The 13,605-nt window shown below is 41.8% G+C and overlaps 1 protein-coding gene across 1 annotated transcript in view; it reads left to right on the top strand.

Annotated features, from left to right (window-relative positions):
• Positions 1 to 260: 260 nt before the first annotated feature.
• Positions 261 to 13,605, top strand: part of OBSCN (obscurin, cytoskeletal calmodulin and titin-interacting RhoGEF) — a gene marked incomplete at its 5' end in the record, with an annotated part of 106,066 nt that continues 92,721 nt past the window's right edge. The window contains 13 exons of the mRNA XM_009084716.1: positions 261 to 536; positions 1,366 to 1,641; positions 2,807 to 3,073; positions 3,559 to 3,828; positions 4,118 to 4,381; positions 4,924 to 5,190; positions 5,525 to 5,637; positions 6,496 to 6,649; positions 8,127 to 8,288; positions 8,782 to 8,886; positions 9,877 to 10,143; positions 10,727 to 10,996; positions 11,935 to 12,201. Of these exons, the coding sequence (XP_009082964.1) occupies positions 261 to 536; positions 1,366 to 1,641; positions 2,807 to 3,073; positions 3,559 to 3,828; positions 4,118 to 4,381; positions 4,924 to 5,190; positions 5,525 to 5,637; positions 6,496 to 6,649; positions 8,127 to 8,288; positions 8,782 to 8,886; positions 9,877 to 10,143; positions 10,727 to 10,996; positions 11,935 to 12,201 (2,958 nt within the window). The remainder of the gene's footprint in view (positions 537 to 1,365; positions 1,642 to 2,806; positions 3,074 to 3,558; positions 3,829 to 4,117; positions 4,382 to 4,923; positions 5,191 to 5,524; positions 5,638 to 6,495; positions 6,650 to 8,126; positions 8,289 to 8,781; positions 8,887 to 9,876; positions 10,144 to 10,726; positions 10,997 to 11,934; positions 12,202 to 13,605) is intronic.

Raw genomic sequence — 13,605 nt, 5'->3', positions numbered from 1 at the left:
AATTAATTATTTTTTTACATGGTGCCTTGCAAATGTAGGATTGATGTCGAGGACCCTCTTGGTCCTTTCCATTCCTAGGCTACTGGTTCCCAATTTTCCACATCGCAATTCAGTCACACAGTAGGGTAGATATTGCCCAGTGATGATAAATGGTTTGTCAAGTGGTAGCCTAAATATTTTCCAAACCTGTGCGCAGAAATCTGTAAGATTGATCTCATTTTAGTCCCTCAATCAATATTTTCTTCCCTTTCTACCCTCAGAGCCCAAACCTGCATTTATAAACCAGGAAAAGGTCCCGAAGGAGGTGAATGCTATCCTGGCAGAAAGTGCCACCCTCAGCTGTGAGGTAGCAGAGGATGCAACTGAAGTGAAATGGTACAAGGATGGAAGACTGCTTGTTTCCTCTAGAAAATTCAAAATAGAAACTGTGGGCAAAACTCGACGCCTAGTTGTAGAGCAGCTGGAGAAGAAAGATGCTGGGGAATATGTCTGTGAGGCTGCAGGCCAGAAGTTGATGTTCAAACTGCAACCAACTGGTGAGTACTCAATTTGAGGTGCTAAGCAGCAGTCTGTGTGGTTTAGAGGAAAACTGTATATTCCCTACCCTGCAGCCATGGTGCAGCCACCATCTCCTCTGGAGCAACATCAGTGGACCACGTGACACAATATTTTTTATCATAGCAGTGTAGAGGTGAGAAATTTGGACTTTTGGCTATGGAAATACTGTGTTGCTTTCTCCTTATCTCCTTCACACATCCCATTGCTGGACCTGTATCAGTGTTGGGGACCTGAAAGTATAAGTGGTGAGTTTTGAAGAGCAGCAATAGAGCTATGGAGAAAAGTGACTAAGAAAACCTGGTCTGATGCTGTGCATGCCCCCCAAAATGACCAGTTTTGTGGTAAAGTGTGAAATTTAGAGAGGCTAAGAGTAAGGTAGTAGACTCATATAATGGTTTGAGCTGGAAGGAACATCAAGGATCATCTGGGTCCAACTTTCCTGCTAGTAAAGCAAATAGAAAACAGGCCATAAATTCAGGTTTAGCACATTAATATTTCTTCTTAATTTGATCTGAAATCCTAAAAAAGGGAAAGAATTATACAAGTCATTTTAGTTTTAAGAAACAAGCATTTTGTGAGAAGAAGATAAAATGTATGTTTGCTTCCCTTCCTTTGCTTTTCTAAGCAGAAGTTCTGAGTTGTCTGAGAGATCATTTCCTTTGTTCATCCAGCCTGGCCTAGAACACTGCCAGGGTTGGGGCATCCACTACTTCCCTGGGCAACCTGTGCCAGTGTCTCACCTCCCTCACAGGAGAAAATTTCTTCCTAATAGCTAACCTAAACTTCCCCTCCTTCTGTCTTTCCTAGAACCAGTGGCTAAATTTGAAAAGAAAGTAGTCCAGAAGGAGCCTCTCATTGTTCAAGAACATGAAAGTATCACGCTGACTACTTCAGTAACTCCTGAAACTGCTGCAGTAAAGTGGTTCAAGGATGGAACAGAAATTAAGGCGAGCAAGAAATGTGTGATCAAGAGTGAGGGAACATCCAGGACCCTGACAGTGAACCTGGCTGATAGCACAGACACAGCTGTGTACACCTGCCAGACAAAGGACGACAAGCAGGAATTCAAAGTACAGGTGAAAGGTGAGCAGAGTACCTGAAGGCCTGTTGCTTGTTCCTTCTTCCAAATACTCAGTTTTTGTCCCTTACTGGTCACTTCATGAACAAGGAAGCTCTTTCTGATGTTTACTCCCCTCCTGTTTCTGTGTTTTCCTAACCCCTGTAGCTGGTACGTGACAGAGACTTAGGTCTTCCCCACTCTGCCCACAGGCAGAAGCTCATGAGGGTGTAGAGGGATGTTGTGTGAGGAGATCATTTGTGAGTCACACAGGGAAATAGGACCTGAACTTTATCCTCTTCAGTTCATGGGATGGTGCACCTGGGGTACTGTTTCCTAGTCAATGCTGTAAATTGATAAGAAGGATGAAGTAGAGCTCGTCCTCAGACAGAGATGAAAGGGATGATGTCCCAGAGCAAAGCCCTGTTCACACTGAAAATAGCTGCAGCTGAGATGCACTCCCTCAGCTCCCTGAGGAGTCACAGCAACAGAGTGCTGATAGGTGATGATACATCTGATTTCTTGAAATCTCTTTGGGATGAGAGAAATCATGCCCTGGATTTTTCTGACACCACTGGCCATGTTACCAGTGACTGAAGAGACAAAGGTGCCTGGGATTTATTCATCCACACAGATTTTTACGCCTAGTCAGTCAAATCAGGCTCTGATGTAAAACACCACATGGTCTCATCAGGTAAAAGATTAGAAAGAAAGGAAGGCAATACCCAATTGAGTTTGAAGATACTGTTCTTGCTTTACAGAATGATAGTGATATGAAAATACCACGTCAAAGGTATCTCACTGAATTTTCAAATTTCTGGTTTGTTTATGACTACCCTGATCTCCTTATATATTCTAGGGCCATTGATGTAAAACACCACATGGTCTCATCAGGTAAAAGATTAGAAAGAAAGGAAGGCAATACCCAATTGAGTTTGAAGATACTGTTCTTGCTTTACAGAATGATAGTGATATGAAAATACCACGTCAAAGGTATCTCACTGAATTTTCAAATTTCTGGTTTGTTTATGACTACCCTGATCTCCTTATATATTCTAGGGCCATTTTGCTATCTATCTATTCTATCTATCTATCTATCTATCTTTTTTCAAAGTTGGTCAGAATGAGTTTCTTAGAACAGGTTTCTTATCTTTTCCTTTCTCATAATTTTTCTCTTCTTCTGCATCTCAGAAATCCCAGTGAAGTTTGCCAAAAAGCTTGAAGCTGTTAAAGCTGAAATTGGAGGCAGTGTCTCTCTGAGCTGTGAGGTGAGCCATGCCAAAGGGAAGGTGGTGTGGTGCAGGAATGGAGTTGAGATCAAGCCCACCAAACGTTTCCAGATTCATGAGGAGGGGATCAAACGGACACTGACAATAACAGGGATCAGGGCTGAGGATGAGGGAGAGTACTCCTGTGAGTCCAGAGATGACAAGAGCAGCATTACCATCACCCCTAAAGGTATGTTTCTAATGGAAATGGTGTGGAGGATTCACTGGGTTTTGTCCTCAGCTGTTGCAACTCTACAAAGCTGAATTTGTTCATGTGTCTGTGCTGTCTCCACTGTTGAGATCAAAACACAAAACTCCTCTTCTGTCTCAGTGTCAGTGGAACCTCTATTTGTGAAGAACATAAAGATTTTGAGACCTGTTGAGCTCAGGTCTCTAAATATTGACCTTCATATTGCATTTGAGGCAGGAATTCAGTATCCCAAATCTAAGATGGGGTTTTCCCCCCTCCCTCTTTGTTTGCCTCAGGCTTCTAGCATTTTTATACACAAAACTTACTCAAACACAGGAAACATCACCCAACAATGACCCATTATTGTGATCACTTACTGTGAGCAATAAAAATTGGTGCTTCCAATGAAATCATGGAAGCTCTTTGAAGGTGCTCATGCCATGTCTCAAAAACATGCTCCTAAATGTTTTATTCCTATCTCTTAGCTCCCAGAGTGGTGAAATTCGTTACAAGTCTCAACAGTGTGGTCTCTGAGGAAGGAAAAGATGCTGTGTTCAAGTGCACTGTCTCTCCCAGTGATGCTGTGGTCACTTGGTTCAGGAATGGTGTCAAGATTGAAGCCAGCAAGAAGTATGTGATCTCACAGAAGGATACTAACCACAGCCTCACCATCACTGACCTGACGCTGGAAGACACAGCTGAAATCTCTGCCAATGCTGAGGGTGTAGAAAGCACAGCCAACCTCAGAGTCCGAGGTAAGAGGTGGTGATGCCACTTTGACAGGCTGTCACTGATGCCCTGTCCATGGCAGGGGATGGGAACTAGATGATCTTTCAGGTCCCTTCCAGCCCAAACTATTCTATGATTCTAAGATGTTGTTTTGTAATTATATTAGCAGTAGGGAAATTCTGCTTTTCCATCATTAAATAGGGATGCCTAGAATCCTTTGGGACTGGAGATATATAAGCCACCCATTAAATTTTCTCTGAAAGCCTGTTTTCCAGATCCTCTGCATTCTTACTAATATTTCTTCTCCTTTGGCAGAGGCTTCAATCTCATTTAAGAAGAAACTGGAGCCCAGAACAGTTGAAGAGAGGGAGACAGTGACCTTGGAGGTAGAGCTGACCAAGCCTGCAGAGGTGAAGTGGATGAGGAACAGCATCGTATTGAAGCCCAGTGACAAAATAGAGATCAAAGCTGAGGGAACAAAGCATACCTTAGTGGTTAAGGACATCTCCTTTGCAGACAGGGGCTTCTACTGCTGTGAGAGTCCTGATGACACGACACAAGCCAAGATCAATGTAGAAAGTAAGCTGAATGATCTCCAGTTCTGTAAATACCTTGGGCAGGGTTTGGAGGTGGATTCTGGTCTCTGCTGTTATCATGAGGGCACAGGAACCCAACCATGGGTTTGGCCACCAGTCAAATGACTGAGTGGAGGTGAGAACTATAAAAGCTTTTTTCTCTCCGTGCCTCTTCTCTCCCTCGCTTGTTTTGTCCTAGTTGGAGAACTGCACAACATTGCCATGGATTTATTTTATTTTATTTGTTTTGTTTTCTTTAAAAAAATGGTGGACCTTGATAGAAAAGGGGCCAGTTCACCCTTTTTCTGCAACGTTTGGTTCACCTGTTTGGCCCAGCTGAAAGCATCTATTAAAAAGTAGCAGCTATGCTAGCAGTGTGGTCATGGACAGATTCTATTTCCTGTAGAAATGGTTGTTTAATTGACAGCTATCAATTAATTGGCAGGTACCTGCATGAGGAATAGGGAAATATTCCACTTGGGGAGTCCTTAGGCTATTTCACAACTGTCAATGTGAGGTCTCTAATTTGTCTGTGTTGTTTTCCAGTGAGACAGATCAAGTTGGTGAAAGGCCTTCAGCCCCTCAAAGTTGCTGAGAAAGGGACTGTCACCTTTGAGGTGGAGGTGTCTCATGAGGATGTGGAAGGGACCTGGCAAAAGGATGGCGTTCGGCTGAAGCCTGCACCCAGTATCAGTATTGGTGTCCTGGGGAAGAAACATACTCTGACTCTTTCTTCAGTGGCTCTTGAAGATGCAGGACTCATCTCCTTCAAAGCAGAGGGCATTAATTCATCAGGGAAACTCACCGTGACAGGTACACAGACCAAAAAGGCCCTGGTTGGTGTGGGACCTTGTCTTCTCCTGACCTGGAGAGCAAGCTCTAGAGGGCAACAAGCTTTCCTTGTAACTGCAAGGGGTTCTAAGCACTGGACCATCATCAGTAAAATATCCTTCTAATGTCAACAGGATTATTGTAGCATCATTGTCCACAGAACAACTCATGCCAAAGTGCCCAAGACAATACAATTTTGGCATCACGAATTTTATTGATCATGGAAGTCAGGCTCTCCCTGTTCATTAATGCTTGTGTCAGATGGTTCTGGAGACCTAATTTCCCACTAACTGGACTTTCTCTTTTTGTTTTGCAGAATTGCCTGTGAGAATCAGCAAACCTTTGGCAGATGTCAGTGTAACTCAGAAGCTCAAGGCCACATTTGAGTGTGAGCTGTCCAGGCCCAATGTGGATGTTAAATGGTTCAAGGTACAGCATTTAATGGATACTTATATTTTATTTTCTTGCAAGAAAGAAACAAGAGCCTTTAATTTCAATTCCAGGGGATGTGAGTCTCTATTCTTGCTCAGAATGTGAGCACTGCTGTTACAGCAATGCAGTCTTGTGCTCTGCTCAAGCCCAGCAGTTCTTACCCAGGATTTATAGTCTCTTTGGGAACTGTGATTTAAAGGGAAGTCTCAATTTCCTTAGTCAGTAACAGCCCAGTTCCCTTTCCCTTAACAGTCATTTTGGGGATCAGCTCTGGCATTTCATGTACCTTTCTTGGGGTTTGCTTGATACTTTTCTTAAATGGGGATAACAGCATTTCTTCAATGTAAAGTTTTGGCAGGCAGGGACCTTTTAAAGGTTGTCTAGTTCCAGCCCTCTGCCATGGGCAGGGATACTTTCCACTAGACCAGGTGGCTCAGAGCTCCATTCAATCTGGCCTTAAACATTTTCAGGGATGGAACAGCCAACACGTCTCCGGACACACTGTGCCAGTGTTTTACCACCCTCATTGTAAAAAACGTATTCCTTATATCTAGTCTAAATTGACTCTCTTTCAGTTTAAAACCATTTATGTCTGAAGGGGCTTATTGCCAGGCCTGTACAGTGCCTTAAGCCTTCAAACATGTCTGTGATCAGCCAAAAGTTATGTGTGATCTTCAGCCATTCGAACTGGTTGAAATCTTTGCACCATGCTGAAGTTTAGGCATATGTTCCATTCAGCACAGTTCCATTAAATTCAATGAGACAGGTGAATTAAGCACAGATCTGAATGCCTGTTTTGCTTAATGCACATGTACAACAGTTGATGGTGATGTGGTTTGGCCTTTTTCCTTCTAGGATGGGAAGGAGATCCAGCAAAGTAAAAACGTGGGGATTATTTCCCAGGGTAATAAGAGAAGCCTCATTATTCACAAGTGTGAATATGAAGACCAGGGAACCTATACGTGTCAAGTAGCTGAAGACAAGACATCAGCCACTCTAAAGGTTCATGGTATGTTTGACTGAAGTAGCAGAGTACATTTATTGCAGTATTTTTGGCTACACAGCAAGAAATTCTTCATGGACAGTTTTTGCAATTACTCCTCTTGGTTCACTTTCTCTTCCTGGTAAGAAAGTGCTGGCAGATCTGTCCTGTGCTTGCTCTATCCTAGAGGAGCATTTTTGGAAGAGGTGCTAACTTAGTTTTACATTTATCATATGTGATTTTTGTTCTCTGGAGTCTGAATGGTATTTCTAGATACTGAATAGCCTGGCACACAGCAGGATCCAATGTCTGGTGCTGATGTGGTTTGGTTTAGCTTCTGACATTGTCACAGGGAGACTGCTTGAACAGAGACTGGACAAGCCTTGGGTATGACCTCAAGAAGTGCCCTAATTTTTAGGTTGTAAATGGTAAAGAAAAGGCCATTACTTCTGCCTGCACCTGTTCTTTATACTCGAGGAAGTTTTTCCCTCCATGTGTTGCACCGTACAACTGATTAAACACCAAGTGTGTTTTGAGGAAGTTTTTCCCTCCATGTGTTGCAGTGTACAACTGATTAAACACCAGGTGTGTTTAGTCACTAGGATTTGAAGCACCAGAGATAAGTTAGTGCTAAAGGCAAGTTACTCAACAGACAGGCTTGCCTTGCCCTCACAGACGTTATTTTCTAGAGGGATGTCTGAAAACCTGATCAGTTCTTTCTTAGTGAAAGACAGAGCAGCTCTTTGCTATTGCTTACTAGATGCTGTCCTCATGTGGCTGCTTGAGTTCAGCAATATTTTCATGAACATCTGTCCTGTCCCATTGTTCTACTGAACTCCTCCTATTCTCCTTGACTTTGTGACTGGGAATGGTTGTTGTCTGCATTTCAACTCTGCTCCTGAGACTGATCCAAGGTGTTATCTAGGGCTTCCTTTTCGAAAGGAAAGTGCTGCAATAACACAGAAATACATGTCAGATTAGTGCCAAACTGCAGAGTATTATACTGAGCTCAGAGGACTCTGAAGAAAAAATATCTCCTACATAAAACAGGGGAATAAGAGGAGAACGTGCAGAGAAGCATGTAGATGAGACAAGTTTATGGTGACCCAAGAGATTGTAGGCTTGTGTTTAATTTTCCATGACAGATTTTCTTTCATTAATATGTTTGATTTCTTTAAACCTGTATGATGGTCCAGCATCCATAAAATCCTCTTGTATTGAGATCCACTGTAGATGGTAATTCTACCTGTAGGTTCAAACATGAAATATACTCACTGTGTTGAAGAGAGAACTACTCAGGACAAGAGATTGGCACTGTGTTGAAGAGAGAACTACTCAGGAAAAGAGACTGGTCTGGAATAAAACACATTCGCATTTTTTTCCATGCTATGAATTATGCAGAACGTACATGTTTTTTCCATGCTATGAATTATGCAGAAGGTAAACACACCACACTCAGTTATGGAGAAACCCCAAATAAACATTTGTCTCTATGATTTCACAGCCCGAGATGTCAAGATTGTAAAACCACTGGAAGATGTGGAAGTGAATGAATATGAGAGTGCATCTTTCACCTGTGAGATTTCACATGATGAGGTCGAAACGCAGTGGTACAAAAACAACAACAAGCTGAAAGCTGCTGATAATATTAAAATGCGTCAGGAAGGTAGGATGAAAAAGGGGATCTCATTCTTAACTGGGAGTGGGTTTGGCTGGGTGCTGAGATGGGAGACTAGAGAAAAGGATTTGACCTCCAAAATCAGGTTAAGAGGCTTCAGCAGAGTCCTGCTTTTGTTTTGGGGGTGCCAGCTATGCACTATGGGGGTGACATGGTGGGAACATTAATAAGGCAGATTTGGTGTCATCTCACCATCCCATGCTGCCAGCAGTGGGTAGGAATTTGTATCATCTAACTGTGGGTGGGATCCTTCTGTTCCAAGTACTTGCCCAATGGTGGTGAGGGCCACATTCAGTCATTGGAGGAGTTGAGTTTGGGTGCAGTGACAGAAACTTGGGAAGGGTCAGCCTTGCTGCTGTGAGAGCAGAATGTGATGCACTGAAACCAGATGGGCAGTACTCAACCTGGTAGAGCACCTTGGAGAGTGAAGGTGATTGCTGGGGGGAAACTGAACAATGTCTGGTTGTGTGCCTATTCTCAGGAAAGACCTATTCACTGACTTACATGCGTGTCCACGTCGAAGATGCAGCAGAGATCAAATTTGTAGCAGAAAAGGCAGAATCTCGTGCTCAGCTGACTGTAAAAGGTAATTATGCTTTTCGTGCCAGTACTGCTTGTGCTCTCTCACATTACAAACCAACCAACTTCCCTCACTTCAGATATGAAGAAGGTTAAACAACACCAAGAGCTTTCAGGGAAAGAAAAACTTCTGCCTGCATTACTGTCTGTTAAATATCAGCCTGGGAGTTTACTTTGGCTAAATAACAGTTTATTTTCTCAGACACTTAGGTTTGTACCTTTAGAAATTAAAAGCCATGTATGAAATTTGAGGGACAAAAAGCTGTAGTTTGACTTTTTCTTGCATTTTCACTTTCTGATGTATGTTAAAAAAGAAAACAGCATTTCTTGTGTGTGTGTTTAAGCGAAACATTGGGATGGAAGGAGAGAGAAGGAAGGCTAAATAACAGTTTATTTTCTCAGACACTTAGGTTTGTACCTTTAGAAATTAAAAGCCATGTATGAAATTTGAGGGACAAAAAGCTGTAGTTTGACTTTTTCTTGCATTTTCACTTTCTGATGTATGTTAAAAAAGAAAACAGCATTTCTTGTGTGTGTGTTTAAGCGAAACATTGGGATGGAAGGAGAGAGAAGGAAGACCTATGAATTAACAATGAGGAGCTGATGTATGTTAAAAAAGAAAACAGCATTTCTTGTGTGTGTGTTTAAGCGAAACACTGGGATGGAGGGAGAGAGAAGGACGACCTATGAATTAACACACTGATGAGGAGCTCAGAAAATCAGAAATCAGTCCTCCTTTGCCATAGCACTGCTGTGCAGTGTTGAGGAAATTACCTGTTATCTCTGTAGTTCAGCCACTCTAGCGGTAAAACAGGGAGGAAAACTTTCTCTTTAATTAGCACTTTACTTGCTGTGTGTTATTTAAGTGCTCAGCATAGTGGGAATTCCTGTCGTCATCCAAGTAACTGAACATAAAAGAAATATTCCTAATGAGTTTTTGATTGGCACTTTTCATGGAGGCTGTACTGATTACTCCATGGGGCTTGATTTCTTTTAGAGCTGCCTGTAAAAATCGTGAAGCCTTTGCGAGATAAGATTGCCCTTGAAAAGCATCGTGGATTCCTGGAGTGCCAAGTGTCTCGTGCCAACGCCAAAGTTCGATGGTACAAAAAGGATGTGGAAATCCACCCCAGTGCCAAATATGAAATTGTAAGTGATGGTGTCTATCGGAAACTCATCATCAATGATGCAGACTATGAAGATGAGGACACATACACATGTGATGCCTTTGATGACAGAAGCAGTGCTAATTTCTTCGTTGAAGGTAGAAACTGTTTTATTTTACCTCTGGAGTGCATTGGCTGATTAATTTATTTATTTGGAAGCAGAATTCTACTTACAAAATATTTTAATTCAAGGTTGATTTATTCTGAAGTCCATTGGTATTGAACCCTTTTACAATGCTAAGCACAGGAACATCCTGAAAAATTAATATATGGTATATTCTCCTAAGGAAAGTGATGAAACTCCTGTTCCAGAGAAGTTTATCAAATGGATTGGACAAAGTTAGTTTTTCAGCTAGATGTTGCAGTTCCTATTAACATATGCATTTCAATGAACCTTCTTTTCCATTTTACAGTGCCACATGTTTGATATCAGGATAGGAAGGTAGCTTTAGAAACAGGACTGGGAATCAGGAGATCTGGATTCTTGAGGCAGTGTCACAGTCTCACTGTCTGACTTGTGATCAGCAAATATGTTTGGTTTTATGTAAAAAATTATGTTTTAAGGCACTTTGAGCTAATAAGTGCAGTATTCAAATGGAGAAAAGATGGCACAAGTGCTCAGGCTGATTATGTAAGAGTTCTGTCATGAATCCTAAATCCCCACGCTCTCGTTCCATACAGAGCAAGCCATTAATATTGTAAAAGAGTTGTGTGATGAGGATGTGACTGAACCTGAAGAAGCCAATTTTGAATGTGAGACATCCATTCTATCTGTGAAACCCCCCAAATGGTTTCTACGTGGAGAAGCCTTACAGGCTGGCAGAAACATCATCATGCAGCAGGAAGGAACCATCCACAGGCTGACAATAGTGAAAACGAGTGCTGATATGACAGGCGTCATCCAGTTCTCCATTGGCAAATCAAAATCCACAGCAAACCTGCTTGTCAGAGGTAATGTCCTATGTCCTGGATTGAACTAGATCAAAAATCCTCCCCTTCACAGACCCTGGATTCTTTCATACATACTGTTTAATGTGCATTATCCACTGGTTGAGTTCTTCAGAGAATTTTAGGGGTTGGAATGGACCTTAGAGATCATCTAGTCCTAACCACCCTGCCATGGGCACACCTCTCCACTAGATCAGGTTGCTCAAGGCTTCATCCAACCTGGTTTTTCTTTTTTTTTTCCCTTGGAAATCTGTGTACCTGGAAGATTTGCTTAGTTCTTAATTGAAAGTTATTGGGAGCAATTTTGGACACACTAAATGACACAGCAATGTCTTAGGAAGGAATCTGATTGAATGACTTTGGTGTCCCTGGTACTCAAACCTGGTGTTCAAATCTATCAAGCTAAAACTGGTTTGTGGTTTATTTTTGTTCTCTTGACTTTACCAAAGAGGACAAAACAGATGAAATTTGCCAGGAGAATTTATTTTGTCCCATTTCTGAACTAGACAAGTTTGATAGCTCATTTACTTAATTCACTTTGTCATTGACTTGATCTAGGACAAAGCTTCAAGGCTTTTCATCTTCTGCTGTCACCATAGTAAATATCTCCAATCACATCCTGAAGTCCTTGTTTTGCCTTTAATTTGCTCCTACTTGAATAAAACCTCAATTAGAGAGCAATTCAGTAAGCACTGAGCCAGAAGTGGACCATGAATTTGGCAGTTAATATACAGCAATATCTTATGGCATTCCCTATAGATCCTTGTGCTGTTGTAGCTTCAAAGCACATCAGCTCTGTAAGAGAAACTTGTAGCACGATCTGAGCAGTTCACAAAACAGTTGTGAATGTCATACCTGAAATTAATTGGCATGAAATACAGATTAGAAACCTTCTTCTTCTTCACATTGATCCCTTCTTCTTTCCCAATCCTGCTTTGCAGATTACCACATACAGATCACCAGGAAGCTGGAGGACAAGACTGTCCTGGAGCGCCACTCAGCCATCATGTCTTGTGACTTCAGGCCTTCCCCAAAGATTGTGAAGTGGTTCAAGGGTCACGTGCTCATTGAGCCATCTGAGAAGTACAAAATCAAACGGGAGCAGTATTCAGCAGAGCTCAAGATTTTGAAGGTGAAGCCTGAAGATGCTGGTGTGTACAAGTGCAGGGCTGGCATTGCTGAGACCGAAGCCACACTGACTGTTGAAGGTATGAGAGGTTTGCAGCAGGGGGAACTTGCCTGTTGCATGTCTTTACGGTTCAGGTTTTAACTCTGGGTTTCTCTTGAGTAAAGGTAGATTCCCACCATTACCTTCCCATTTTATATAAATGCAATATCCTAAGAGAAATGACTGTGCTGATATTCCATGATACTGAAAGCCAGGACTTGCCATGAAGTAGGTAATGCATGTGCAAAAGCACTCTCTGGCTAAGGTAGACGTTAATGTTTCTCAAGGTACGTTATTGTCCATTTCATCCAAGGAACTACACCTCTGGTGCTTCTAACTAAAAAGTCCTTTATGTAAAACCACTACAGGCTGCTGATTCTGGTGGTCTTGGTTGTGGTTTTCATTTCCTGACCACTGTGTCAGTTTTTATATCTGCTATACGTTCTTGTGTCTGCTATATATACATTTTAAATCTGCTATTTTATATCTGAATGCATTTGTTATTCGTAGTGATATTCTCCCTCATCTGGGTGTGGAATTGATTTTAGCCAGTTCTTCACCTCTAGTGAAACTGTAAGAAAAGATGTTCACTGTGTCACTTTCAGCAAGACTTGAAGGTGAGCAGCAGAGTAATTTCCAAAAGCTCAGGGAGCAGCTCTTGGTAACAGTTTGGCCTTGCAGATGTACTTCTTTGAATGTGTTGTCAAACATTGAAACAGGCTTCCCAGGGCAGTGGTGGAATCATCATCTCTGGAGGGATTTTTAAACACACGAATCATCATCTCTGGAGGGATTTTTAAGCACACGTAGATGTGGTACTTGGGGACGTGGTTTTATGTTGGCCTTGGTAGTGCTAAGTTCATGGTTGGACTCGATGATCTTAGAGGGCTTTTCCAACCTTAATGATTTTATGATTGTATTCTATCTAAACAAATATATATGTATAAAATTAATGAATACTCCCAAACCCTCTTCTCAGTTGTCTAATCCCTGAGAAACAGCATTCCATGAATGGAGAAACTGCAAAGAAAAACCTCTGGCCAAGGACTGAGAAAGAAAAGAATCAAATTCCTCCTGCTCCCTAAACCTGAGCAAGTTGCTTAATCAATTTGTCCTTGGCCTTCATGGCCAAAACCATTGTTTTATTCTCTTTCTCTGTGTCACAGTTTCCCTGGAAGTGAGTCAGGGACAATTTAGTTACAATATGTTTGTGTGTGCAGTGGCTAGCACACAGGGGTTGGAATTCTGTGGAATACTTAGGCATCACTATAACATCATTTTAGGAAGAACTATTTATTTTGAAAATTAAAAAACAGAAGCTAAACTGATGTATGTGTAAAAAGAAAATTGAGGGCTTTAGACAATGTAGACTTTTTAATGTTTTTTTTTTGTTGGACCAAATGCAGAACCAAGTAAATGAAATGTGGTGACCTGTGGTGTACAG

This window comes from Acanthisitta chloris, unplaced genomic scaffold (genome assembly GCF_000695815.1).
Source record: "Acanthisitta chloris isolate BGI_N310 unplaced genomic scaffold, ASM69581v1 scaffold1381, whole genome shotgun sequence".
Lineage (NCBI taxonomy): Eukaryota > Metazoa > Chordata > Aves > Passeriformes > Acanthisittidae > Acanthisitta > Acanthisitta chloris.
The sequence above is the reverse complement of the archived record's forward strand: the minus strand, read 5'-3'. Positions and strand labels throughout refer to the sequence as shown.